Source organism: Fusarium flagelliforme, assembly GCF_020744385.1.
Source record: "Fusarium flagelliforme strain FIESC 12 MPI-CAGE-AA-0113 chromosome Unknown B0J16scaffold_2, whole genome shotgun sequence".
Lineage (NCBI taxonomy): Eukaryota > Fungi > Ascomycota > Sordariomycetes > Hypocreales > Nectriaceae > Fusarium > Fusarium flagelliforme.
In genome coordinates, this window is record NW_025763504.1 from 6,158,349 (window position 1) to 6,182,187 (window position 23,839).

Sequence of the window (23,839 nt, forward strand, 5' to 3'; positions counted from 1 at the left end):
CAGCATTAGCACCAGCACAAGCCCGGTTCTGCCAGTTCCTTCTTGCTCGATTCTCTTCCGTCATAGCACATCTTGTTTTCCCAGCTTTCTCTCCCCTCTAAACCAAACCACACCACACTCACTCTCTCATTCCTCCCTCTTACATACAAACCTCCCATAGATTTCGCTGTTGGTTTCTCGTTGGGCGTTTTCTACCGATCCTCTGGATTTACTCCTTTTTTCGAACTGAGTTCTTTCATTTAACATCACAGCAAGCTAGCACAGCCTTATATCACCCCTGCAACACCCCGCGATGGGTGACGTCTACAGAGACTCTCGCGTCTATCGCGAATGGGAGCGGGACGACCGTGGCTCCTCAGACGATGAGCGTTATCGCAAAACTACAATCCGAAGATACAAAGTCACACCTAGCAATTACGGAGGATCTTCCGAGTACGATGATGGACGATCCCACGCTTCCCGCTATGGCCGCGGTCCCGCCGATTTTGGAGAACAGGACCGACGCTCTCAGGCCCCAGGTCGCCCTCACTCTGCATTTGGAGGCGCTCCTTCGCAAGCCAGCTTTCACGAGGACCGCGGCCGAGACACAGCTCCTCGATCCTTCATTTACGAGAAGGAATACGAGCGAGATACTTATGGAGGACAACCAGCTCCCCCTCCTATGCCGATGCCTGCGCCTTCTCAAGTAGGCGGAAATCGCGCGCCAGTTTACGCAGAGACCAAGGAAGTTGAGCGTGATTGGGAACGACGATCTCGCTTTGATGCTCTGTTCGATGATGATGTCAAGGTTGAGAACCAAATGGTCAAGACTGAGCGCCGAGACAACGGCGATTACCGCGTCGAAAGGCGAGTCGAGGAGCACATTGACGACACTCACGGCTGCGATGTTGAGCGAATCCGCAAGGAAACAGAGTACTACACACCTTACGATCCTCCGCCTCCACCAGCTCCCGTCATTATTCGACAGCGCGCGCCTGAACCACAGAAAATCATTGTTCAAGAAGCGCCTGCCCCACAACCTCTTATTATTTCTCCTCGCACGCAACAGCAGCCCGGTGTGGTTGTTATCCGAGAGAAAGAGCCTGCCCCACAGCAAGTTGTTGTCCGAAGAGAGCATCGACATCATGAGCACCGACACGAGCATCGCCCACGACCCCAGGATGAGGAGTACTATTACCGTCATGAACACTGGGACTCGCGTGGAGATCGCCGATATGCGGTTGAGAAATATGACCGTAGAGGAGGTCGTGATCATGGTCATTACAGCGACGATGAAGATTATTACATGCGACGTAAGGTCGTTCGCCGTCGCGAGAGCAGCGAAGATTCCCACCACAAGCGACATCTGGCAGAAGGTGCTCTTGCTGGTGCTGGTATCACAGCTCTTCTCAACGGCCGCCGCGATAGCTATGGCGAGTTGCCTGAAAACCGTGGTCGCAAGGTCATTGCTGGAGCTGCCCTCGGAGCTCTCGGAACTGAAGCATTGCGCAGAGCGAAGAGTGCTTACGGCGACCGCTGGCACGATGACGAGTCCCCTGATCGTTCTTCTCGTCTCAAACAGGGTCTTGGAATCGCCGCTGTAGCTCTAGCTGCTGCCGGAGCCGCCAAGTACTACCAATCCAATAAGATTGAAAAGGAGGAGGCGATCCGGGGCAGAAGCCGTGGTCGTCGTGGTTATCACTCTGATGATTACTCGCGCTCTCGTTCGCGCTCCATCATCCGAAGAACCACAACCACAACCAAGAGCACCAGCCGCGGTAACAGCCGCCGCCGCAGTTTGTCAACCGCTGCCAAGGCTGCTTTGGGAACTGTTGCTGCTGCAGGTGTTGCAAAGCATCTGCGCGACAGGTCCAAGTCTCGAGGTCGCAGCAGCAGTAGGTCAAGCAGCTCGCGCAGTCGCAGCCGTAGCCGAAGCCGATCGAGGTCCCGCAGCAAGTCCAAACTCCGCCGCGGTGCTGAGATCGCAGGAGCGGCTGTAGCAGCAAAGGCAGCGCACCACGTTTGGAAGAAGCGCAAGGACAAGAAGGAGGATGGCAGTGACTATAGCAGCGACGATGAGTACTACCGACGAGGCCCATCCAGGAGCCGGAGCCGGAGCAGGTCCAAAGCCAGACCCATTCGTTCAGAGCGCGGGACTGATCCTGAGCTAGGCCCCGCAGTTGAATACGGTAACGATCCCCTCGCGCCCGCCGCCTTAACATCGCGAGGCTACGAATCAGAAGCAGAGGCAAGGCGTAGACGATCCAGGCGTGGCCGCAGCCGCTCTGTGTCGTCTAACGGCTCCGACCGTGAACGTAAACGCAGCAGAAGCCGACTTGGAGCCGCAGCAGCCGCAGGAGCTGCTGCTCTTGGTATCAAAGAATACAAGGAGAGGAAGGATAGGGAAAAGCGAGAGCAGCGCTCGAGGGAACGCCGACTTGAACTAGAAAGGGAACGCGAACGAGAAGATGAGCGAGACCGTCGTGGTCGAGCTACCAGATCTCCTTCCCGAACCCGATCTCGAAGTCGTTCCAGGAAACGTGAGTAGATCTTGCGTGACCAAAATTGTGTTGACTGACCACTTTTGAGCAGGCTTTGATGACTATGATGACCGCCGCCCACGCTCACCACCCATGGCATCTGGTGGTGCTGGTTTCCCACCTTATCCGATGGATCCTACTCCCCCGTCTGGAGCTCCTTATGCCAACATTCCGGATAACAATCGTGAATATCAACCATATGTTCCTCAAGACTACACCGGCTATCCTCCTCCACCTCCTGGACCCCCTCGAGGGCTGTCAACTGGACCTCCGCCGCCAGGACCTCCTGGGCCACCACCTCCACCTGGACCTCCAGGACCTCCACCGGCCGGTGGCCCAAGGCCGCCTGACAATGTGAGTAATCCTGTCCACAACCCAGGCTCAAGAAGCCTAGATGAGGGTGCGTCCGACCGTACTGGAAGGCTTGGTGGATCATTTCATGAAGTTAATACTGACTCTGGAATAGTACTAGATTCGTCCGATGACGAGCATCCAGCCAAATCGGTGAACTTCGGCCCTCTGTCGCCCAAGAGCTCTATGACAATGAAGCGACATCGTGCTGAAGCAAAGGCCAAAGAGGAAAAGGAGAGACAAGAGCAAGAAGCCCATGATATGCTTCAAGGGCTTGTTATATCTGATAAGCCACGTTCGAAGCCGCGTGATGATTGGCAGTCCTTGTCAGATGATGAGTCCTATTTCAGCCGGAGACGACGACATCGAGATGACGATTCCAGCTCTGATGAACCCGTCGAAGTCTTGCCTGATCGATTTGACAAACACGGCAAACCATTAGACAAACGATCCCGCAGCCGCGGTTGGACAACTAGAAGTGGTGAATTCGAACGCAAGCCCAAACATAAAGACGACTGGGACGTCAAGGGCGCATGGCAAGTAGGAGGCACAGACGGCGAAGCTGTGGAACAAATCGTTCGTGGTGTTACCGGAGCACTTGAAGGCAAAGGTGGATGGCTCGGTATTCTTGGAAATGTTCTTGGCGGACTGCACCAGCCGGAGGAGCGAGAAGCTATTGCTGATGGACCTCATGAAGGAAGAAGGCGCCGAAGGAGGCATCGGGATTAATGACGTGATGATTGTGCTTTTGAAACGATTTCCTTGGTTGGACATGACATAATGGTTGGATTTTACTTGGACTTATGATACGATGTTATGACTATTTATACATTACGGCCTATATAGAGAAACACGGTTGATGTCTGTTTATAACTTCTTACAGTTTCTGTTCTATGATTGTGGTCTTGTGTATATTATGTTGTCTAAAAGATGATATGTCATTTCGGCCTCATTATTGGGCTTTGCTTTCATTTTTGATCGTCTTCAACTTGACGGCCAGTATGATCATGAAGGCCCTCACTTTATTCAACATCCATTTGAATGGAGATTTCTCTGTTTCCAGTGTCGTAGAAATTAGGCCCGTATATTATCTGGATTGCTTTTGCGACCAAGGTTCTCTGCAATAAGGGTATAGCATTAATAATAAATCTTTGATAGTATCATTTATCTGTAAATCTCACCTCGCTTATAAGCGATTGGTGTAAATTCGATGGAGTGTAAGTCATCAAGCCGCGCGAGCAGCATCAGAATCAAGCTCGCATACGCAGCTATAAGATGAAGCATTCAGCACACCCCGGCATTTGCCACAGACTATAAGGTGCTTGTCTGTTTGGTAGTCTGTGTCTTTGACAGTGATGAGATCTGAGCGGGGGACTTCTACCACATCGTGAGTGGATGTGTTGGGCGTAGTGGTAGAAGGGGTAGTAGCAGAAGAGGTATCATTGCTTGAGGGTGTCCCTGTGTTCAAGGATCTGTCTGGTAAAGTTGTTGTAGTAGACATTATATACGATGTTTTTGGTCTTTTCTCTTTGGTATAGGTAAGAAAAGGAGTGACGATATTATTTAAGGAGAGAATTGAGAAAAAGAGAAAGGAAAGGAAGGAAAGAAATACAAATTCATTGGATCATTAGTTTAATTGTTTATATAGTAGTTATCTTGTTAGTAGAGGCTATGCTTATCTGGTGTTTCTTCAGCTGTCTTTGCATTTCGCAACTAGTGGGTATAATTGTAGAAGTTTCGGTTCATAACTATTGTTGAAGGGCGATTAAAAAGATATATACTGATAGCAGTTTGCTGTTTATTACTCTTGGAGGGTTCTGGTAGTTTCGATGTGGGTCTTGAAGCAACAAATCAGTGGGCATATTGATATCACAGGGACGAGGATGGTGTTGTATACTCCGAAGCTCTGTATTATATGGCGAACTCAACAGTATCTATAATTGAAGCATGCAATTGGTATCCTTTCTCTACTGTATATATAAGTCAAGGAAAATTCCACTCAACTCCGCCTATCTTTCAATCATAACTCATCGTGAGCGGGCTTCTCTGGCTCTGGTCGTCCACTATCCTTGTGCAGATCAACACCGTTCTTAAGACGCCACTTCTCCCAAAGCTCCCAGAATTCACTCTCCATGTTGGTGTCCATCTGGTCGGGCAAAACAACGTTGTATTCAACGTACAGGTTTCCAAACTCGGTCTTGTGGTAGACGCTGTCGCCGTCTTCGTGCCAGATGGGCATACCCTCACCAACGACTGTTTCAACATGGCCGTGCTGGATGACTTGGCCGCGGGGTCGGCCTAGACGAACGACATGCTTGTCAAGATGAGTGAGGTTGCGAGACCATCCGCCCATCCAGGCCTCGCGGAGAGAAAGAACTTCGGTCCAGTAAAGATCATCACCCTTGCGTCGGAAGAATGCACCGTCGACCTTGTCGGGGTTGTTTTCATATGAAGGCTCCTTTTCAGACAATGTGACCAGCAAATCACCAGGAACCCAATCAGGGCTCTCATCGGCTTCGTTCTCGTAGACAATGCGGGAGTCACGAGCAGCTCCGCGTGCGATATTGAGTTGGACAGGCGTGGACTTCTTTTCGACTCGTTCACCATGGCACACCTTACACTTGTGCTTGATGTTCTTGCCCCGACCACCGCAGGCTTCGCATCGTTGCTGGAACTGCTGGAACATACCGGGGGCGAGCTGTCGCTTCATAAGACGAACGCCGTGACCGCCGCAGTGTTCGCAAGTATCGACTTGACCATCTGCACTACCGGTACCCTCGCATGTTTCACAGATATGTTGCTTGTTCCAAGAAAATTCGGTAGTAGCGCCGTTGTAGAAGTCGCGGAGAGTAATTTCGACACGGACTTCGACATTGTGACCTCGGGGTTCGCTAGATCCTCGTCCAAAGTGACCGTGGCCACCGAAGAAACGGCTGAAGAGATCAAAAGGATCATGACCACCACCGCCTCCACCTCCCTGACGGCGTTGCTGAACACCTTCGTGGCCGTGTCTGTCGTAGACCTTTCGCATTTCCTCGTCGCTCAAGACATCGTAGGCTTCGGAGACTTCCACAAACTTATCGTGGGCAGTGTTGTCGCCACTAAGAAAGGTCAGTATGGAGTCAGTAAACGGGCGATGGAGGGGCATACGGATTCTTGTCTGGGTGGAACTTCTTTGAGAGTTGTCGATATGCTTGTTTCAACTCTTTGTTTGTAGCTTGTCTTTTCACACCAAGGATCTGCGAGTGTTAGTCAAGACCGGTTGAACTGCGTCGAAGTGAATTTACCTTGTAGTAGTCCTCGGCGCATACAGCTAGCTGGACAAGAGCTAGAAGGACCAAGAAGGCCGCTGCACGGAATAACATTGTGCGTCTATTGTCGCAAAATGTTAAAGTTGAGAAATGACTATATAAATCAAAGAAATTGAAGCATTGACTTGTAAAGACAGAACTAAAAAGTGTGCTTGAGAGAAAAGAAGGGAAGGAGTTGACTCGACCTCGAGGTTACAAAGAAACTCGCCTCAACCTGCGAAACACCAGCGTGTTATCAATGCTTGTCTGCTACACTTTTTAGGAAACAATGGCACGCCTATCGGTGGACCCCTGCATGTGTCATTGTTCTTATCGGGAGGGTTTGATTGGCTTGGCTTCCCCGGATTATCCTTTCTCCAATTTGTGCAGGACGTCCAGTTAAGCTTGCCTGTCGCATCTAAGCTTTCTTTTCCTTGGGGCTGCCTATTCACCTTCCTTCCCATTCTTTCTCCCTACTCGATTAATTCTTGCTCCAGCAGCTCGCTCTTTACCAGAATGAGCAAAAAGTACGCTTTCCTTCCCATGGAGGAGGATGAGGTGGGCCCTCAGAAAGTCACCAAGGAGAAGAAGTCCAGACATGGACATCGCGACCGACATCGAGACCGCGACGACAAATCATCTTCCCGACACTCAAAACCCCGCCGCGATCGCAGTCGCTCCCGCTCCAAATCTCCAAGTCGAGGATCTTCATCACGTCATAGCCGACCCAAGCAATACCGACGACATGACGACAAGGCCGACTTCGATGATCGCTGGGGCGACGAGGAGCCACCATCTGACGAACCCGAGGAAGAAGAGGATGAGCACGAGTTTGAAGAGTCAGCACGCAAACGAGTCAAAATGAACCACGATGAACCGAAGGATGCAGACCTATCCGATGGCGCGAAAGAGGAAGCGGAGCGCAGAAAAGATATTGAAGAGCGCGAGGCTTTCGCAAAGCGCTTAAGAGAAAAGGACAGCAAGAAATCGAAGAGCGACGATAGAGATGGCGAGTCCTCATCGAGGAGGAAGCTCGCTGAAGACGCTGCGGCGCGAAACCAAGCGCTACCCGATATTCGAGAACGATCGCGACAGGAATACCTCAAAAAACGAGAAGCCGAACGTCTGGCCCTTCTTAGGAAACAGGTCGCCGAGGAAACTGCTGAGCTTAATAGTGGCGTCAGATTGTCAAAGGACGAGAAGGAAGAGTTTGCTAAGAATAGAGAGATCCTGCGACTGGCCGAGGAACGACTTAAGATTGACGACCACAGAGATGGATACTACATGCCGGAGGATTACATCACCGAGAAGGGGAAACTTGACCGAAAGAAAAAGGAAGACGCACTCTACAAGCGATATGTCGAGAAAGACGAGCTTGGACAGGAGAAATTCGTTACCGAGCATGAGGAATGGGAACGAGAGCAAGCTTCCAAGGCCAAGGCGCAGATTCAGCGCGGCGAACTGGAGAACGAGGGTTACGACTATGTCATGGACGATCAGTATATCCAGTGGAATATGGACTCACGGTTACCCGGCGATGATCAAAAGTTGACCAAAGAACAACAATTCCTTAATGCGCAGATCGACGCAGCCGAGAAGAAGGCCCTATCGATCCAGGAAACGAGAAAGAGTCTGCCAATTGCCCAATACCGAGACGAGTTCCTTGCCGCGTTGGAAAAGTTTCAGGTTCTCGTTATTGTCGGAGAGACTGGTAGTGGAAAGACTACTCAGCTACCGCAATATCTCCACGAGGCTGGTTACACCAAAAACGGCATGAAAGTCGGATGTACCCAACCTCGACGTGTTGCAGCCATGAGTGTAGCAGCTCGTGTGGCTGAGGAAGTCGGCGTCAAGGTCGGCAATGAAGTTGGATACACTATTCGTTTCGAGGACTGTACTAGCGATAAGACTATCCTGAAGTACATGACTGATGGAATGTTGCTACGAGAATTCATGACGGAACCCGATCTGGCAGGATATTCAGCACTGATGATCGACGAGGCCCACGAACGTACTGTCCATACAGATATTCTGTTGGCTTTGATCAAGGATCTTTCTCGAGAACGGCCTGATTTGAAGCTATTGATTTCTTCAGCTACCATGAACGCTGAGAAGTTTGCGCAGTACTTTGACGACGCGCCTATTTTCAACATTCCCGGTCGACGATACCCTGTCGATATTTACTACACACCTGCTCCCGAAGCGAATTACCTTGCTGCAGCTATCACGACGGTTTTCCAGATCCATACTACCCAGCCCAAGGGTGATATCTTGATCTTCTTGACGGGTCAAGATGAGATTGAAGCGGCTGAGCTCGAAATTGCAGAAACAGCAAAGAAGCTTGGCAGTCGTGTCAAAGAATTGGTTATTTGTCCTATTTACGCCAATTTGCCGTCCGAGTTGCAGTCCAAGATCTTCGAGCCCACGCCAGACGGTGCTCGCAAGGTTGTATTGGCCACCAATATTGCCGAAACAAGTTTGACAATCGACGGTATTGTTTATGTTATCGACCCAGGCTATGTCAAGGAGAATGTCTACAACCCAGCGACAGGCATGTCGAACTTGGTTGTTGTTCCTTGCTCGAGAGCTTCTGCCAACCAGCGAAGTGGTCGTGCTGGTCGTGTCGGACCAGGAAAGTGTTTCCGTTTGTACACCAAGTTTGCTTATATGAACGAGATGGACGAGTCGACCACGCCAGAAATCCAAAGAACAAACTTGAACGGCGTCGTGCTTCAGTTGAAGTCTCTTGGTATCAATGAACTGCTCGACTTCGAGTTTATGGATCCTCCACCCACAGAAGCTCTTATCGGTGCGCTGAACCAATTGTTTGCTCTGCAAGCGCTGAACCATCGTGGAGAGTTGACCAAGCTCGGTCGACAAATGGGTGAATTCCCTACGGATCCTATGCTTGCCAAGGCTGTCCTTGCTGCAGACAAGGAAGGATGTGTCGAAGAGGTTCTATCTATTGTATCCATGCTGGGTGAAGCTTCTGCTCTCTTCTTCCGACCCAAGGATAAGAAGATTCATGCTGACAGTGCTCGAAACCGATTCACGGTCAAGGACGGCGGTGATCATTGCACCCTCCTCAACGTGTGGAATCAATGGGTCGACAGTGACTTCTCGCCAGTTTGGGCCAAGGAGAACTTCCTACAGCAACGTTCTCTCACACGCGCCCGTGACGTCCGCGACCAACTCGCAAAACTCTGCGAACGTGTCGAAGTCGCACCCTCCACTTGCGGCGCCACCAATCTGCGTCCCATCAAGCGCGCCATCACAGCAGGTTTCTTCCCCAACGCGGCACGACTGATGAAGAGCGGCGATAGCTACAGAACTGTCAAGAACAACACGACAGTATGGATCCATCCTAGCAGTGTGTTGATGGCGATCGATCCCCCGGAGAAGATGGTGGTTTACTTTGAGCTTGTGCAGACGACGAAGGAGTATATGCGTAGTGTAATGCCGATTGAACCAAGGTGGTTGTCAGAGTTGGCACCACATTTTCATAAAAAGAAGGATGTTGAAGAGATGGAGGAGAAGAAAATGCCTAAACAGAGAAACTAATGATATAGACTTAACGCCTGCATATTTAATACAATAAGTTACATGTAAAGTCTTATTCCCACCACGGTGCCTTTGTCTCTGGTTCTTCTTCCGCATCTTTATCAGGGATCCACTCATATAGAATGTCTGTTCTCATAGTGTACTTGATTCCCTTCTTCACTAACGCTCCTTCATGGAAGAGGCCCTTGTGTTGGAAAATGAGGACACTGCCGGCCTTGGGGTTTACATCGACTCTGTTCTCGCCCCTTCTGTCGAGGAACGATGTTGCGCCGCCTTGAAGGTCTGATGCGGGATCGTTCTCAACAGAGTCGTTAAGGTAGAGATGTACCGTATAAAACGTCTGGAATTCCTTGTCACGACCTTCGGTGTAGTAGTAAGCACCATCGCAGTGTGCTAGAACTTGTTAGCAACATAAATTATACAGGGTAGTGAACTCACGCTTGAAGAACTGTCCAGGCGAATACTTTAGGAATCGCATCCTATCGTTCAAACGGCTAAACACCCATTTCCCACCCTTCATCCAAGGCTCTTGGGGTACAGCAGCCAAAAAGTCTCTTAGACCATCTGCTTGGAGACATCGTTCCCAAAGGCGATCGACGATGGTTTGCTGATCCCAGATTATACGATCACTCTCACGATATCCCGGCGCACGACTCTCAAAGCCATTTCCACCACTTACCAAAGCCGGCTGCCACGCTTCATCACCTTCCACGGACTGCTCAGCTAGAGAAAGGAGTTCTTTACATTCTTCAGGGGAGAGAACGTTGTCTAGAACGATAGCGGTGTGGCCATCGTACTGAGGAAGAGGAGAGTCTGCAAAATCGATGGGAGTAACCTCTATCGGTGTTGTTGAAGGGGAGGTAAGAAAAGAATCCGGAATGGGAATATCTTTTGATGTGTATGTTACTTTTTGGGGAGCTGGGTATTTGGACGTTTTGGGAGGCATGATGTTTTGGGAGGATTTTGTTAGACCGAGTTTGGAAGTGATGTTGGAGAACATTTTATAAGCGATAAATACTGTGATTCAGAATAAAACACATAGACATTCCCTATCCAGAGATTCGAATTCTGGTGCCTAGAGACTGGGATTATATACGAAATAACGGAGATCTATGGGTTATCAGGACAGATATTGGTTCTTTTATTCTTGTTGTTGCTGCCTTGGAGGGAGGGTGGTGGCTGTGTGGAGAATGAGCCTCCACAAGTCCTACGCCTAGGCTTTTATGATGAGCGCAAGGTACACTAACTACCTGTTAGTCGACTCATTTTAAATATATATTTTAATGGTCAAGTTGGTAACTTGGCTGCCTTGGAGAAATTGGTGGGACTTTGATGCTGTAGTCTGTCGTCAGGGTATGAGAAAAATTGGCCGCCAAGAATAAGAGACAAAATAACCTTCACTTTATACGAGTTTAGAGTATCATTTAGGCTACTTTATATCCTTCAAGAAGCATGGATCAGAATATGTATTGGTTTTATCAGCTAATATCGAGTAAAAGAAAAATGGCCGTACTGTAATGCGGCTGAACAAATAGTGAGTGCCTGGCTTCAAGCGTAAAGAATGTGAGGCGAACTGCAATTTAGAGCTGAAAATGACAGTCTTTTGAAACACCAAGAATGCCTTATGAATACAAATTGAGTATTGCAATAGGATTAGCGAGAATAAATCAAGTTAATCCACTTATGCGATAGTTGAAAGCATAATATCTATATCCCGTGATAGTCTTCTGGTGAGGTTCTTCAGGACGCTTTGAGGCTGATGAGTCCTAGCCACCTGATTGAAGATTAGTATGATGGGACAAATAGAAGAGTACCACATCTTCTTCAAAGCTACCTTATGAAATAAATGAAGTTATTTGATTTGGTGAACTGTATGTGGCCTTCCAAGGTTCTCAGGTGACTGACTCTAAGTGTCTGTATGGATAGTTGCGTTGAGAGTTCCAACCAAACGCATGTAAGTTGATGGGAGATGGACAATAGAAACCTTCAATGTCCGCCACGAAGTGTTGAAGAAAGTCAAATGGAAAGTAATAAAAAGAATAAGTGTCAGAATTTTAACATCTAACAAAGACCGTCGTCTTTACGTGTAGCCACTGGCTCCTTCTTACCTCATTTCAACCTCAGGAAATGATTCTCAGCACCACGCTCTTCACAACAGTTTCTGCACTCATGATCCTACAAGCATTAAGCGGCTTCAGAAAGCGTAGAGTTCTGAAAAGATGCCGAAGCAGCCATTCATCCAGTGCCATGAACTTCCTCCAAATGTCAAACACGGCCGCTCTCGACTACGCCCGAAACATCCTCTTCACAAAAGTCGACAAAATCACCGTCGGAGCAGCAATCCTGCACAAGAACAAAAGAAGCATCCTAATGCTCAAGCGCGCCGCACACGAGACATACTATCCCAACGTCTTCGAACTACCGGGCGGAAAGGTCGACGGCGCAGAAAAAATACACGACGCCATCGTCCGAGAAGTCAAAGAGGAGACAGGTCTTACTGTTACGAAAGTCATCACTTCGTTGGCGCCTTTTACTTATTTTACGGAAAAGACTGTTAAAGAGAAGATTATATTGAGGACTACTTTGCAGTTGAGTTATGTGGTGGAAGTGAAGGAGGATGGGGATGGGTTTGTGGTTGATTCGGAGGAGCATTCGGAGGGAAGATGGGTTAAGAGCGATGAGGCTGATGGGGTTGTGATGACGGGGGAGATGAGGAAGCTTGTTTTCCAGGCTTTGCAAATGAAATAATGGAGGAGATTTGGGGTTGTCTTCCAACCTCGAGGGTGTCTAAGCTGCGTCTTTATAGAAACATTGCGGACTTCACTGCAAATTTAACCCCCCCCGGGAGGTTCAACGCCATGCCCTCTGGTGGTTCGCCCTCTGGTGGTGGTTCGCCTTCCGATGGTTCGCCCTCCGGTGAGAAAACCTCAGTTCTCGTTGTGTTTTTTTCACTGCAATTTTCTCGGCAACTTTGCGATTTCACTGCAATTTTAACCCCCCGCGGGAGGTTCAACACCAGAAAAGAAATAGCCAGCTTGCATATGTAGTGCAGAATTCTTTGCACTGCAATTTTAACCTCCCTCTGGGGCTCACCACCATATATGATGCTACCAAGTCAGACCTTAATGGAGTGTAGACTCTTGGCGCAAGCTTCGAGAAGAAACCGATAAGCGATAAGCAAAGTCGTTGAAGAACCAGGAGCTTGGCAAGGTCTGGTTAAATGCCGACTTGGCGACACTAGACTCGGCCGGCAGAAGTGGGTAGTATTGGATGTCACGATAGCCGTCAACATTTGTAAGCTAACTCAACTTCATAGAATACTTGATGAATAGTCATTGATCTTTTCTTGATTGTGAGTATAGGTACTGCTCGACTTTTGGATTGAGAGGCGAGGACATCGGTTTCATGCTGATTCGAGGTCCTTCAGCTTGTAGAAAATCTCTGATGAGGCAAAGATTACCTTACGATATAGATCGGGGAGGTAACCAAATCTGTATAGAAACCGTCGGCAAACCGGGTCCGAGAGAACGGAGTGGCCAGTCTAAGTGGGTTTATCGCTATAAAATCTGCACACTCTATATTTACATCCCTATATCCAGCAAGTCTCTCACTTGAAGCAGTCGACATGATGATTGAGAACAAATGACAAGAGTTGTAATACATATAGTTAAATAGACTGAATTAATCATCTTCTTCAATGACTGCCTGCAGGATCTAATGCGACGTTACCTCAATTTTAGCGGATCCTTTCGAGGTTGAGACTAGCGACCTTCCCTAGCGGGCAACCAGTTTGTCTGTGTCATGTCACCACAAGATCTCACTGACATGGGCGAGAATACTACCTTCAGTAACAGGTACGTAAGAAATCTTGCAAGTGGATTTGCCTCTGAGCACGCAATATCTCGTGCCTCATTAGCGGATCTATATCAACAGAGTTCAAGATCAAGATGTAAGATCTTGTTCCTCTATTCATTGCGATCTCTTCAACAAAGATCATAATGGTATACCGTTCAGAAAAAGACACTCCCGACAATGATGTCGAGGGTTTTCCTCAAAGACAAGACAGCGATGCCCCACGAGGTCCTACCCAGTCCGACCTGTTGGCTCGTACCCTCTCAGCGCGCCAGGTGCAAATGATTGCCATTGGCGGCACAATCGGCACAGGATTATTTCTGGGGACGGGAAAGTCTCTTGCTACTGGTGGTCCAGCAGCTATTCTAATTGCGTATGCTATTGTGGGTGGTATTGTTTTTACGACCATGTTGGCTTTGGGAGAGATGGCCGCGTTTATTCCCGTTGCGGGAAGTTTCTGTACTTTTGCAGGGTAAGTCAACTGCTATTTCTGGTGAATCTTTGACTAATTGGGACAGTCGCTTTGTGGATGATGCTTTCGGATTCGCTCTTACTTGGAATTACTGGTTCAACGATGCTGTTTCCACGGCCGCGGATCTGGTTGCTTTACAGATCATTCTTCAATACTGGACCGACAACTTTCCCGGCTGGGCCCTGAGTCTCATTTTCTGGGTCGTTCTCATTGGAATCAATCTTATCTCTGTTAGAGCATACGGAGAAGTTGAGTATTGGCTCAGTCTGCTCAAGATCATCACCATTGTGGTTTTTATCGTCATGGGCATCGTCGTCAATTGCGGTGGTAATGAGACTGGAGAGTATATCGGTGGAAAGAATTGGCATATACCTGGTGCGCCTTTTGTAGGTGGCATCGGAGGATTTGCCTCTGTTTTCGTCACGGCTTCATTTGCTTGTAAGTCCATTCAACCTCACCAAGACACAGCGACTAACAATTCTAGACGGTGGAACTGAGAGTATCGCCATCACCGCCGGTGAAACCAAGAACCCTACCAAAACCCTCCCCAAAGTCGTCAAAAACGTCTTCTGGCGCATCATTCTCTTCTACATCCTCTCAATCCTGATTATTGGCCTCAACGTCCCCTACAACTACCCCGATCTCGACTCCAAGGAAACACGCACTTCACCATTCACCATCGTCTTCGAAATGACGGGCGCCAAAGCTGCAGGCAGTGTCATCAACGCTGTTATTCTCACTAGTGTGCTCTCTGCTGGAAATCATGCTCTTTTTGCGGGCGTGAGATTGATGTACACTCTTGCGCATGAAGGTCATGCACCTAAAGTCCTTGGAAAATTGAACAGGAATCGGGTTCCTTGGGTTGCTGTTCTTGTTACGGGCTTTGTAGCTGGACTTTGCTTTGGGTCTAGTTTTATTGGAGCTGGACAGTTGTGGTCTTGGTTGCAAAAGTAAGTCTCCTCACACTTCGGAATAAGATGGGTTACTAACAGTTATAGTATCGTCGGTGTATCCAACCAACTAAGCTGGATCTCCATCGGTATAACCTCAATCCGCTTCCGCCAAGCCCTCGAAGTGCAAGGCAAAACACACTTGTTACCCTTCAAGAACTGGACGTATCCCTACGGACCCTGGATCTGCGTCTTCCTCAACAGCTTCTTGGTTCTCGTCCAAGGATGGAGCTGTTTCAGTCCTACATTCGATGGTGTCAGTTTCGTCAGCTTCTACATTGAGCTGCCTGTCATGCTCATTATGTTTGTCGTCTGGAAGCTTGTCAAGAAGACCAAGATTGTGAAACTGAATGAGATGGATCTTGAGACGGATGTTCATACTGTTGAGGAGAAGGTTACTGAGGAGACGGGGTGGAAGACAAGGGTTAAGAATATTGTTACGTGGTTGTTTTAGGGGGTTATATTGAGTCGGTTAGCGATGATACCATGGTATATAATGATTACTGTTTATATGATAATATCTCGATGCTATGAGTCTTGTTAGTGACTTTGATGAGAGCAATGAACGTGATGCCAATGAGTGGAGTTAATGCTTAAATAGATAGGGAAATGTCTTGTATTAACAAAGTGTAGTCAAATGGTGAGACCTAGTCTCGATAAGAAGTAAAGATATAAACAGTTAGACACATCACTCCCCATTCCCACCCTCAGCATACTCCTCTGGCACCTCAGGCCACTGATCAACACCATCCTGAATAATCATCATCATCCCACCAACCATATGATTATTAATATGACAATGCAACAACCAAGGCCCAGCATCAGCAGCATGATATCTCACAACAGCCCAACTCGGCTCCGTCTCCGCAGGCGTCGAAAGAAAAGCATCTCTCTTCGGCGGATTAACCAGATTAAACTGATCTGGGATTTCCTTGATTGCTTCCTCCACGGAATTCCATTTGAACAACCCCTTTCCTGCACCTAGGAAGTACATTTTTGATCCGTGCTTGTGGATTGGGTGGGGAGGTTGAGGGAAGAGTGTTGCTACGAAGACGAGGTCTACCCATTGGTTCAACTGTGTTGAGATGGTGACGTTGTTTTGGATGTAGGGCTGTGGGCTGAAGAGTGTTGGGCGTTGTTCGTCTAACTGGTTGGACATGAGTTTTGTGTCGTTCAGGGCCCAGAGATATGAAGCACCCTTGATGGCCATGCTGAGGTTGAAGGTTACGTCTGCGACGGGGGAGGGAGGACTTGGCGGATAAGGATGGGCGATGAGTTGGTTGAAGAAGACAACCTCTTTTGAAGCAGGAAGACCGACGAGGTTGATATAGGGTTCAACCTCCTCATAAGCGCTGTATCCCTCCACAGAGAGAATAGCATGGCCAGTGATAAGCTGCGGCGCACTGTTCGAGTTAAACCTCATCTTATACTCTCCCGTATTTCTGATCTTAATAAGAATAGAGTATCGATCTCCGTTCGTAACAGGAATGGCCTGTACTTTCTGCGGTTCGATGTATGAGCCATCCATGGCATAAACCCATATATCATGACCGTCAATAGAGAATACTCCGTTGACGAAATTGACGGCGCCGATGATGTCGAAGGCTACCCATGATTCCCAGGCGCCGTAATAGTTTAAGATCTTGATCTTTTCGATCTGACCGTCTGTTTCTTTGCAGCCGGAGAATGTTCCTGGGAGGAGGGCTGATTCGTTGCCCAGACCTCCAGCGAGGGTATTTAAGGCAGAAGCAGGAAGACAGCTAGAAATAGTCAGTACTGGGATATAGGCCAGAGGTGTGGTACTCACGCTTTGTCAGTAAACTCAGCACCTCCAGGGACCATGGTAAGATATGCCTTCTGAATCTCATTCAAATTCTCCGCCACAACATCCTTATCCAAACACTCGACCCTTCCCTTACCATTAAAAAGGATAGAGTCATAGCACGAATCCTCAATGCCAGCCGCAACGGTCATATCCCACTTCTCAGCAGAAGTAAGATGCACAAAGTCCGAAATAACGACCGGCTTGACGTTCTTCACAGCCTTTTCGATAGCATATGTATCTTCAGAGATTAGATGGAAAGGATTGGGTTCATCGTGTCGAGGATGGATCATTATTGCGCCGTAGAGACCGTCTTCTATTTGACCCCGGAAGTGAGAGTGGTACCAGAAACTGCCGTATTGTGTGGCAGTGAATTTGTATGTGAAGGAGTGGCCTGGTTTGATGGGGTGTTGGGTTACGCCCGGGACGCCGTCTGACCAGGGTGTGCCTTTCATTTCCAGACCTATATTCGCCATTAGATACATGAGCTATGTAATATGGGTAGGAGGAAGTGTACCGTGGTAGTGAATTGTGATTTCCTCGGGAGATTCATTATGAACCTTCACAATAACTTTATCATCCTGATCGATTTCGAGAACGGGACCTGGGGATTGGCCGTTGACAAGGAGCATCTTGCGGGAGAAGCCATCTGGGGCGTAGTCTTGCCATGTTATCTTCAGGTCGAATTTCTTGGTGTTTGTAGCCGCAACCGATGTTATGAGAGTTTGGATAACAAGAGGTAGGAAGAAGAGAGAGGAGAACATCTTGACTGCAACGAGGGAGACTCCTCGATTGGTTAGATATTCTCTTGAGGGCAAAGGTATCTCATCAAGTGGCTACAACATCCTGTATATACATCACTCGGAAACTATCCCCATTCATTCTCCGCAGTATTAACCTTTTTCAACAACACCGCTTACATGACCACGCCGCATAACCACATTACTGCTAATGTCGTTGTTTCTACTAATCTTGGCCCCAACAAGCCAATGGTGTTTCTCAAAGACACCGCAACTCTCTTTCCATCGCCAAGATAGGGTGTATCTAATCTCAGCTTGAGGTCAAAGCAAGACGAGTCTTGGTTTTCGTTCACATAGTCAGCACTAGACTAGGCCTTATATTGGGGGCTGAGTAAAAGAGTTGGCAGTGAATGATTGGATGTTTATTTCTTGGCTGAGGTCAGATTAATTGGAGAAGATGTTGTTCTTTAAGCATAACTGTGCCTTGTCGGTCTGTCTATACTCAATTCACAGCTATGGTTAATGAACCGAGGTACGGCGATATCCAGATATAGACAAATATCCTTTACAAGTTTAGAAGTAACCTGTTTATGAGAGTAAAGGATCATGTTGATACTTGGTTATTGGTAGGGCTGACATGCCTGCTTATAGACTTATTCTTGGCGGTCAGCTTTACTAGACGATGTTGTCAGATTCTCGGCCGAGCGCTTGGTAAACACCCTTTTCGTATCCTGCGCCGATTGGATGAAATGCGGGTAAATCGCCTAGATAGGAATTGTACAGACCCCAAATTCTGGGCTGTCGGTGACTTTGGATGACGGGTCGGGATATCCTTTTCCGAGTCTGGTGAGGGACTGCAAGGCAGTGTTGTGATGATGCCTTGTGCTTCTCTTTCTTGACACTCAGAACGAGATGAGTCCGGATCGACAGGGACTGTTGGTCGAGTTTCGTGGTTGTTTCTTTGTTCTGTTCCAACAGCAGTCAAGCATCGAGGTAAGTTAGGGCTAGGTCCCGCGCACCTTGGCTCTGCCATTGGATTACATGTAATCTCATAGGAAGAGTTCAGGAGTGTCTTTGACAGTAGAGTCGGGTCAGCCCAGCGAGACGCGCAGTTGACTCCGATATGCCATATGTAAGTTTGTAAGCATTCAGAACGATGGTGGTTAGAGAACTAGAGACGCAACGCTGACACGCGCACGCATTTGAGTTCAAGGCCTATAATCTTAGTATATGCATCAAAGAGTCGAACTGAGTCAGAAACGGTGAGTGTAACACCTATTGGGTATTCTGTAGACCTGATAGGTGCATGGTATCAGGCCTCAAAGGCGAACTTTTGCTCTGAGTGCAGAAGCATGGCTCACCCAGCGACCTGATGACTTGCAGTTAGTCCCATGGTCTTAAAATCTAAAAAGAACTGTTGAAGCAACTTTACTTAAAGTGGTTGGGTCTCCCAAATACTCGAATTCTGCATCTTCCTGCTGTTTCGCTGGACGAGTTGTGTCGACCATACCACCCACTCTTGCAGAAATTGGGCAACTGACAAGACTATGCACTTATGGCTTTACTATGGGTACACTATCATGAGCCTTGAGATTCCTAGAAACGATTCCGGCCAACTTCTCTTGGTCGACCATCTGAAAGCTTAGTTCTCTCATTGAGATACCGTGGACCGCCTCTCATGGGTCTCTTCTGTGCATCATAACCCTATATTTCTATACATTCAGCCATGAAAATGTTTGAATACTTTGCAATTTGAACTAGAGTGCGGTACTCTGAGTAGAACGGCATGAAGGGAACTATCTTCGTTTTGGCCGTTCAATGATGCCTCTTCCAACGGTGCACTTTCCATCTTATCTTATCTCGATGATCAGGTACAGATCAGTCTGGGAAGTGGGCAGCAGTGTGCTACCCACTCCACACATCCAGTTTGAAATGAGACGCAAGTCATTGGTTGGTACCTTTTCCGTGAACATAACGGCCAGTGTTCTCGAGTAGTTCCATCGTTCTCGGAGGCCGAGATGCTGCCCAATAGGCCATTGTTCACTGCTGTTTGCACATACCACCGACCTGACAGGAATAGCTATCAGAGCTGTTTCTCTTCGATTGATTATGATCATCTCCTCTACCGTAACGTCAGACCACCGTTCAGAATCTCCATTTCCTAAATAGGAAAGTAAGCAATCCAAGCTACGGGAATTTCCCCACTCAGGGTCCAGCCAGCCTCATAGCACCTTCAGCTCAATGAGCATGAAGTATTCGTTCATAACTTACCAAAACATTCTATTTTATCCATAAGAATTTGTCTTTGTGAAGATTATTTGTCAATATATTTATGCACAATGGGATCACAAACCATGCATTCCAGGGATTCTCGTAATTGGCAATCGGATAGATTGCGGACTTGAATAAAGTCCGAGTCGGAGAGCGCCACCAAGTGCGACTTCACGTTGAAGAGGGGAAATCTCGAGTTGTACCGTGAATGCAGGTTAAAAGTTCAGCTGTAAGCACAAGTATATAAGACCTCACTCATCCCATTCAACCTCATCTCATCTCAACTCATCTTCCTCTCACCAATTCATCTACCCAGTCACTATCGTCTACATCTATCACCATCACAATGGGCCTCTCACACTTCGCACTCCCCTGCGGTGAACACTACACCGAAATGCGCGACTTCTACAAAGCAATCCTCGCACCCCTAGGCTACGAATTCAAGTTCGAAGCCCAAGGTCCCAGCGGCGCATACTACTGCGCTTTCGGCGAAGCCAACAAAGGACCGGACTTTTGGCTTGGAGGTGGTGGAGAAGCATCCCTCAAGAAGTATGATGGGAAAATGGAAAACAGAACTTGTCCTATTCATTTTGCTTTTGATGCAAGGGATCAGAAGCATGTTGATGAGTGGCATGAGGTTGCTATGTAAGTTTGAGTAAGAGGTGTAAGAGATACGGTGCTAATCTTGTATAGGAAAGCTGGGGCTGTTGATAATGGAAAGCCGGGGTTGAGAGAGTATAGGCCTGGGTATTATGCTGCGTTTGTTCTTGATCCTGTCGGTAACAATGTTGAGGTTCTTCATTTGGGTTAGAAGAGTTCAGTAAGGCGAGTCGTTGATGCCAGAGTAGTTGGAGACGTGAACAAGACAATATTCTATATATATTGATCAAGAAACTCATTCCACCGCAACTATAAAAAGTGCTCGTCTATGAGGTATCAAAAAAGAAGCTTTCGGGTACAATCATCTCCGACCTTCCACCCACAAATCTCAGGTCTATGCTCACTTCCTTCAAGCGCCTTCATAACAGAAATCTCCCAACCCATCCACGGCTTATTATACCGAGCATCTATCTCTGTTCCAGTCCGTTTCACTTCGACATTTCGTGGCAACGGAGTCAGCGTATACTCACAGAGTGCCCCCTTCGGCGGCACAGGAGAGATATGATTCAGCGTCTTGAGATGCGGCATGTGAATATAGAGATACTTCACGACCGTTCTCCAGTATTTCTCCACCGGAACACTACCCCGAAAATAGAAAGACCCAAAACCAAAGTTGAGGACTCTATCCAAGCCCGGCATGCTGGTAGGCTCTTTCATTAGTAGGAAGTCAACGCGTTCGGGACCGAAATAGAGCATGTCGGTTTGTGGAATAAAAAAGAGACTTTTGTTGGGCGAATATTCGAAAAAGAACCCTTGTCGGAGGGCAGCTGCACGGGAATCATAACAGATTTGAAGGGCTATCGGAAGGGGATTGACATTTCGGAGGCCCCAGGAGAATCTGTAGGTGTGGGATTCGTTATTAGATGATATGTCGACGTCGAAGATGCGAGGGGAAGGGAGGGTGAAAGCCCAGATTTGGTCTTGTATTTCTTGTGGAAGAGAGGGGAATATCGTAAAGATCATTTTATGAATGCAAAGATCCTATGCTAACCAGCGATGGTATAGGCTTGTGTTGTGGTGAGGGAGGTTTGGGTGTAGGAAGAAGGAAGGGAGGGTTACTGTGCAAGGCATAGCAGCCTTTTGTACGCGTGAGTCACTGCGTTGGCGATAGTTAGAGTTCAGTGGATGCGGGCGACTTCAACTGAGATGCCCTGGAGGAGTCAACCTTGAATCATAAATGCAAAGATTAATATGCTTATTGTGATATCAGTGAAAATGCTTGGGGGTGCGCGATCCATCTTTATATGACTGACATACGGGTCGACCATTTTCGTATCCATCACCTCACGTAATCAGCCAGGCACCAGCTCCAGCGATCACAATTACCGTTATTCCTGTGTCATCGCCTCTTAGGTATATATAGAAGAGTCAAGTAAAAGCGAGGCGTTGAAGCAAGAGTAGTTTAGTTCAAGACCATGAATGAGACAGAGGCATCATATATCTTGACGAGTGAATAACAGCTCTCTGCGGCCAATTCCCTGCCGCTTGAGTAAATGACTCCTTCAAAGCAACAGTAAAACTTAACTCCTCAAAAGGTTCTCAAAAATAGAAGAGAAAATGTCTCGACCAATTGACGACGTATGTAACTTCCATCCCAAGATCTCAGGCCTATATTCACTCTCCTCAAGCGTCTTCTCAATAAAGCCTTTCACATCTCTCCACTTGCCAACCACGAACGCGCCCCCGTTCTCATCCTCACCATCTAGCCCTTGCCAAGAAACCGTGGTATTTCCTGACAACGGGGTAAGCCCATACTCACAATGCGGCTTACCGAACGGCACAGGAGATATGTGATTCAACGTCTTGAGATGGGGCATCTGGACGTAAAGGCACTCCACAACCGTTCTCCAGTATCTCTTGGCCGGAACGATGCTCTCATCAGGGTCGTATTCGAAGAAAGACGCCCATTCGAAACCAACGTTGAGAACTCTGTTCAATCCAGGCATGTCGATGAGTTCTTTTTCTTTTAGGCGTTGACAATCTACGCGGCCAAAGTAGAGAATATCGGTTTCTGGGATGAAGTACATGCTTTTGTTGGAGTGGGGTGGTGTGAGGAAGAAGCCTTGTCGGAGAAATGTTTCGCGAGAGTCACGGCAGGTTTGAAGAGCCGATGGAAGTGGATATGTGTTTTGGAAAGTATAAGCGTCGACGTGTTGTTCATCATCATGAGATTTGTAGAGGTGGAAGATGCGGCGCGAGGGGAGAGTGAGATTCCAGATTTGGTCCCGTATCTCTTGCGGGAGAGATGAGAACTGAGTTGTCTGTTTTTGAGTGCTCATTTTATAAATGGAAAGATTAATGTTTGTTGTAAGTATTAGTGAGAACTAGACTAGATAAATTGTACAAGAGTGAGTTGTGGAGGTGAGCGATATTTATAGGATTGGTTGTAAGCAGGCATCCGAATCCTACAGAACCCGAGCGGACCATTTTCGTATTCATCGTTGTAATCAATCAGGCACTAGATCCAGCCATTACAACTGCCTGAGAAGTATGTATACGCTTCATGAACATACAAAGTACGACAATCTGAACATACTTTGGTAGAAGAGAAAGCTTTAGGACCGGTCGAGCTTCCACCCTAAAATCTCAGGCTGACACTTACTCCCAACAAGCGCGTCCTCTACCCAACTCTTCACCAGGCTCCACGGCGAAAAAGCCCTCTTGAGCGTATTATTGTGCGTTTCAATCCACCAAATTTTATTGTTCTCTGAAAAAGGCTCGATCGCAAGGTCACGCTGTCTCATTTTGGAGCGGTCAAGCGTGATATGATTAAGCGTTATAAGAAGCGGCATGTGGATGTAAAGACGCTTTACAGCTCTTCTCCAGCATTTCTTATGAGGAACTGATCCTGCTAAGCAGAATAAGCGAGTCCAGCCAAAGCCAACGTTGAGAACCCTATCCAAGCCTGGAACCCCAATAGAGTGTGCAGTTTTTAGGTATATAACTGCTTTATCGTCAAGGTATATGATATCTGTTTTGGGGATAAAATATGCACTTTGGCCGGAGTCGTTGAGGGTGAAGAAGAATCCTTGGCTGAGGGCTGCTGCGCGGGAGTCACGGCAGATTTGAAGGGTTATTGGAGATGGATAATGGTGCAGAAATCTGAAGATGCGGTGGTCCTTTTGACCATCGTAGCAAAGGACGAGGATGCGACGGGAGGGGAGGGTGAGAGTCCATATTTGGTGTCGTATTTCTGGTGGGAGGGAGGTGAATTGAATCTTTTGAGATGATGGTTGTTTGTGGGGGCTCATTTTAATGGAAGCTATACGTTCGATGTAAACATTTTGTTAGTACAATCGTGAGAATACTTAACTATCCAGATTGTGAAAGAGTTGTGGAGTTGAGCGATAT

The 23,839-nt window shown here is 47.8% G+C and overlaps 11 protein-coding genes across 11 annotated transcripts; 5 read left to right on the forward strand and 6 right to left on the reverse strand.

The window, feature by feature from the left end:
* The first annotated feature begins 52 nt into the window (after positions 1-52).
* B0J16DRAFT_85137 (uncharacterized protein) lies at positions 53-3,681 on the forward strand. Its single transcript, XM_046134574.1, has 2 exons — positions 53-2,519; positions 2,572-3,681. The coding sequence occupies exons 1-2, from the start codon at positions 293-295 to the stop codon at positions 3,597-3,599; spliced, it is 3,255 nt and encodes a 1,084-aa protein (XP_045987657.1). The 5' UTR covers positions 53-292; the 3' UTR covers positions 3,600-3,681.
* Positions 3,682-4,069: 388 nt separating this feature from the next.
* Positions 4,070-4,611, reverse strand: B0J16DRAFT_335944 (uncharacterized protein). Its single transcript, XM_046127140.1, has one exon. It carries the CDS (start codon positions 4,369-4,371, stop codon positions 4,096-4,098), a length of 276 nt encoding a protein of 91 aa, XP_045987658.1. The 5' UTR covers positions 4,372-4,611; the 3' UTR covers positions 4,070-4,095.
* Positions 4,612-4,759: 148 nt separating this feature from the next.
* Positions 4,760-6,465, reverse strand: B0J16DRAFT_283698 (uncharacterized protein). Its single transcript, XM_046124000.1, has 3 exons — positions 6,158-6,465; positions 6,021-6,109; positions 4,760-5,971 (listed from the first exon to the last, which is right to left on the reverse strand). The coding sequence occupies exons 1-3, from the start codon at positions 6,233-6,235 to the stop codon at positions 4,891-4,893; spliced, it is 1,248 nt and encodes a 415-aa protein (XP_045987659.1). The 5' UTR covers positions 6,236-6,465; the 3' UTR covers positions 4,760-4,890.
* B0J16DRAFT_335946 (P-loop containing nucleoside triphosphate hydrolase protein) lies at positions 6,466-9,743 on the forward strand. Its single transcript, XM_046127141.1, has one exon. The coding sequence runs from the start codon at positions 6,677-6,679 to the stop codon at positions 9,719-9,721; it is 3,045 nt and encodes a 1,014-aa protein (XP_045987660.1). The 5' UTR covers positions 6,466-6,676; the 3' UTR covers positions 9,722-9,743.
* Positions 9,744-9,773: 30 nt separating this feature from the next.
* Positions 9,774-10,667, reverse strand: B0J16DRAFT_381626 (uncharacterized protein; the record flags this gene model as incomplete). Its single annotated transcript, XM_046131173.1, has 2 exons — positions 9,774-10,114; positions 10,160-10,667. The coding sequence occupies 2 exons, from the start codon at positions 10,665-10,667 to the stop codon at positions 9,774-9,776; spliced, it is 849 nt and encodes a 282-aa protein (XP_045987661.1).
* Positions 10,668-11,768: 1,101 nt separating this feature from the next.
* Positions 11,769-12,469, forward strand: B0J16DRAFT_395667 (NUDIX hydrolase domain-like protein; the record flags this gene model as incomplete). The annotated part of the gene is made up of 1 exon (XM_046132206.1): positions 11,769-12,469. Exon 1 carries the CDS (start codon positions 11,849-11,851, stop codon positions 12,467-12,469), a length of 621 nt encoding a protein of 206 aa, XP_045987662.1. The 5' UTR covers positions 11,769-11,848.
* Positions 12,470-13,581: 1,112 nt separating this feature from the next.
* On the forward strand, positions 13,582-15,590 carry B0J16DRAFT_301459 (amino acid permease/ SLC12A domain-containing protein). Its single transcript, XM_046124592.1, has 4 exons — positions 13,582-14,045; positions 14,092-14,483; positions 14,530-14,995; positions 15,044-15,590. The coding sequence occupies exons 1-4, from the start codon at positions 13,720-13,722 to the stop codon at positions 15,447-15,449; spliced, it is 1,590 nt and encodes a 529-aa protein (XP_045987663.1). The 5' UTR covers positions 13,582-13,719; the 3' UTR covers positions 15,450-15,590.
* A 93-nt stretch (positions 15,591-15,683) lies between these two features.
* On the reverse strand, positions 15,684-17,752 carry B0J16DRAFT_369838 (multicopper oxidase-domain-containing protein; the record flags this gene model as incomplete). Its single annotated transcript, XM_046130300.1, has 4 exons — positions 15,684-16,755; positions 16,803-17,280; positions 17,335-17,653; positions 17,738-17,752. The coding sequence occupies 4 exons, from the start codon at positions 17,750-17,752 to the stop codon at positions 15,684-15,686; spliced, it is 1,884 nt and encodes a 627-aa protein (XP_045987664.1).
* Positions 17,753-20,021: 2,269 nt separating this feature from the next.
* On the forward strand, positions 20,022-20,761 carry B0J16DRAFT_369840 (Glyoxalase/Bleomycin resistance protein/Dihydroxybiphenyl dioxygenase). Its single transcript, XM_046130301.1, has 2 exons — positions 20,022-20,473; positions 20,522-20,761. Exons 1-2 carry the CDS (start codon positions 20,175-20,177, stop codon positions 20,637-20,639), a joined length of 417 nt encoding a protein of 138 aa, XP_045987665.1. The 5' UTR covers positions 20,022-20,174; the 3' UTR covers positions 20,640-20,761.
* A 969-nt stretch (positions 20,762-21,730) lies between these two features.
* B0J16DRAFT_85180 (uncharacterized protein) lies at positions 21,731-22,857 on the reverse strand. Its single transcript, XM_046134575.1, has one exon. The coding sequence runs from the start codon at positions 22,765-22,767 to the stop codon at positions 22,009-22,011; it is 759 nt and encodes a 252-aa protein (XP_045987666.1). The 5' UTR covers positions 22,768-22,857; the 3' UTR covers positions 21,731-22,008.
* An 83-nt stretch (positions 22,858-22,940) lies between these two features.
* On the reverse strand, positions 22,941-23,820 carry B0J16DRAFT_335957 (uncharacterized protein). The gene is made up of 2 exons (XM_046127142.1): positions 23,033-23,820; positions 22,941-22,976 (listed from the first exon to the last, which is right to left on the reverse strand). Exon 1 carries the CDS (start codon positions 23,737-23,739, stop codon positions 23,044-23,046), a length of 696 nt encoding a protein of 231 aa, XP_045987667.1. The 5' UTR covers positions 23,740-23,820; the 3' UTR covers positions 22,941-22,976; positions 23,033-23,043.
* Between the last annotated feature and the right edge of the window lie 19 nt (positions 23,821-23,839).

Coding starts and splice junctions, on each gene's coding strand:
- B0J16DRAFT_85137 (XM_046134574.1), top strand. CDS start 293: ATGGGTGACGTCTACAGAGACTCTCGCGTCTATCGCGAATGGGAGCGG. Junction 2,520..2,571: donor TCGAAGTCGTTCCAGGAAAC/GTGAGTAGATCT, acceptor ACTTTTGAGCAG/GCTTTGATGACTATGATGAC.
- B0J16DRAFT_335944 (XM_046127140.1), bottom strand. CDS start 4,371: ATGTCTACTACAACAACTTTACCAGACAGATCCTTGAACACAGGGACA.
- B0J16DRAFT_283698 (XM_046124000.1), bottom strand. CDS start 6,235: ATGTTATTCCGTGCAGCGGCCTTCTTGGTCCTTCTAGCTCTTGTCCAG. Junction 6,110..6,157: donor GCGCCGAGGACTACTACAAG/GTAAATTCACTT, acceptor TAACACTCGCAG/ATCCTTGGTGTGAAAAGACA. Junction 5,972..6,020: donor TTCCACCCAGACAAGAATCC/GTATGCCCCTCC, acceptor GACCTTTCTTAG/TGGCGACAACACTGCCCACG.
- B0J16DRAFT_335946 (XM_046127141.1), top strand. CDS start 6,677: ATGAGCAAAAAGTACGCTTTCCTTCCCATGGAGGAGGATGAGGTGGGC.
- B0J16DRAFT_301459 (XM_046124592.1), top strand. CDS start 13,720: ATGGTATACCGTTCAGAAAAAGACACTCCCGACAATGATGTCGAGGGT. Junction 14,484..14,529: donor CGTCACGGCTTCATTTGCTT/GTAAGTCCATTC, acceptor TAACAATTCTAG/ACGGTGGAACTGAGAGTATC. Junction 14,996..15,043: donor TTGTGGTCTTGGTTGCAAAA/GTAAGTCTCCTC, acceptor TAACAGTTATAG/TATCGTCGGTGTATCCAACC.
- B0J16DRAFT_369840 (XM_046130301.1), top strand. CDS start 20,175: ATGGGCCTCTCACACTTCGCACTCCCCTGCGGTGAACACTACACCGAA. Junction 20,474..20,521: donor GAGTGGCATGAGGTTGCTAT/GTAAGTTTGAGT, acceptor AATCTTGTATAG/GAAAGCTGGGGCTGTTGATA.
- B0J16DRAFT_85180 (XM_046134575.1), bottom strand. CDS start 22,767: ATGAGCACTCAAAAACAGACAACTCAGTTCTCATCTCTCCCGCAAGAG.
- B0J16DRAFT_335957 (XM_046127142.1), bottom strand. CDS start 23,739: ATGAGCCCCCACAAACAACCATCATCTCAAAAGATTCAATTCACCTCC.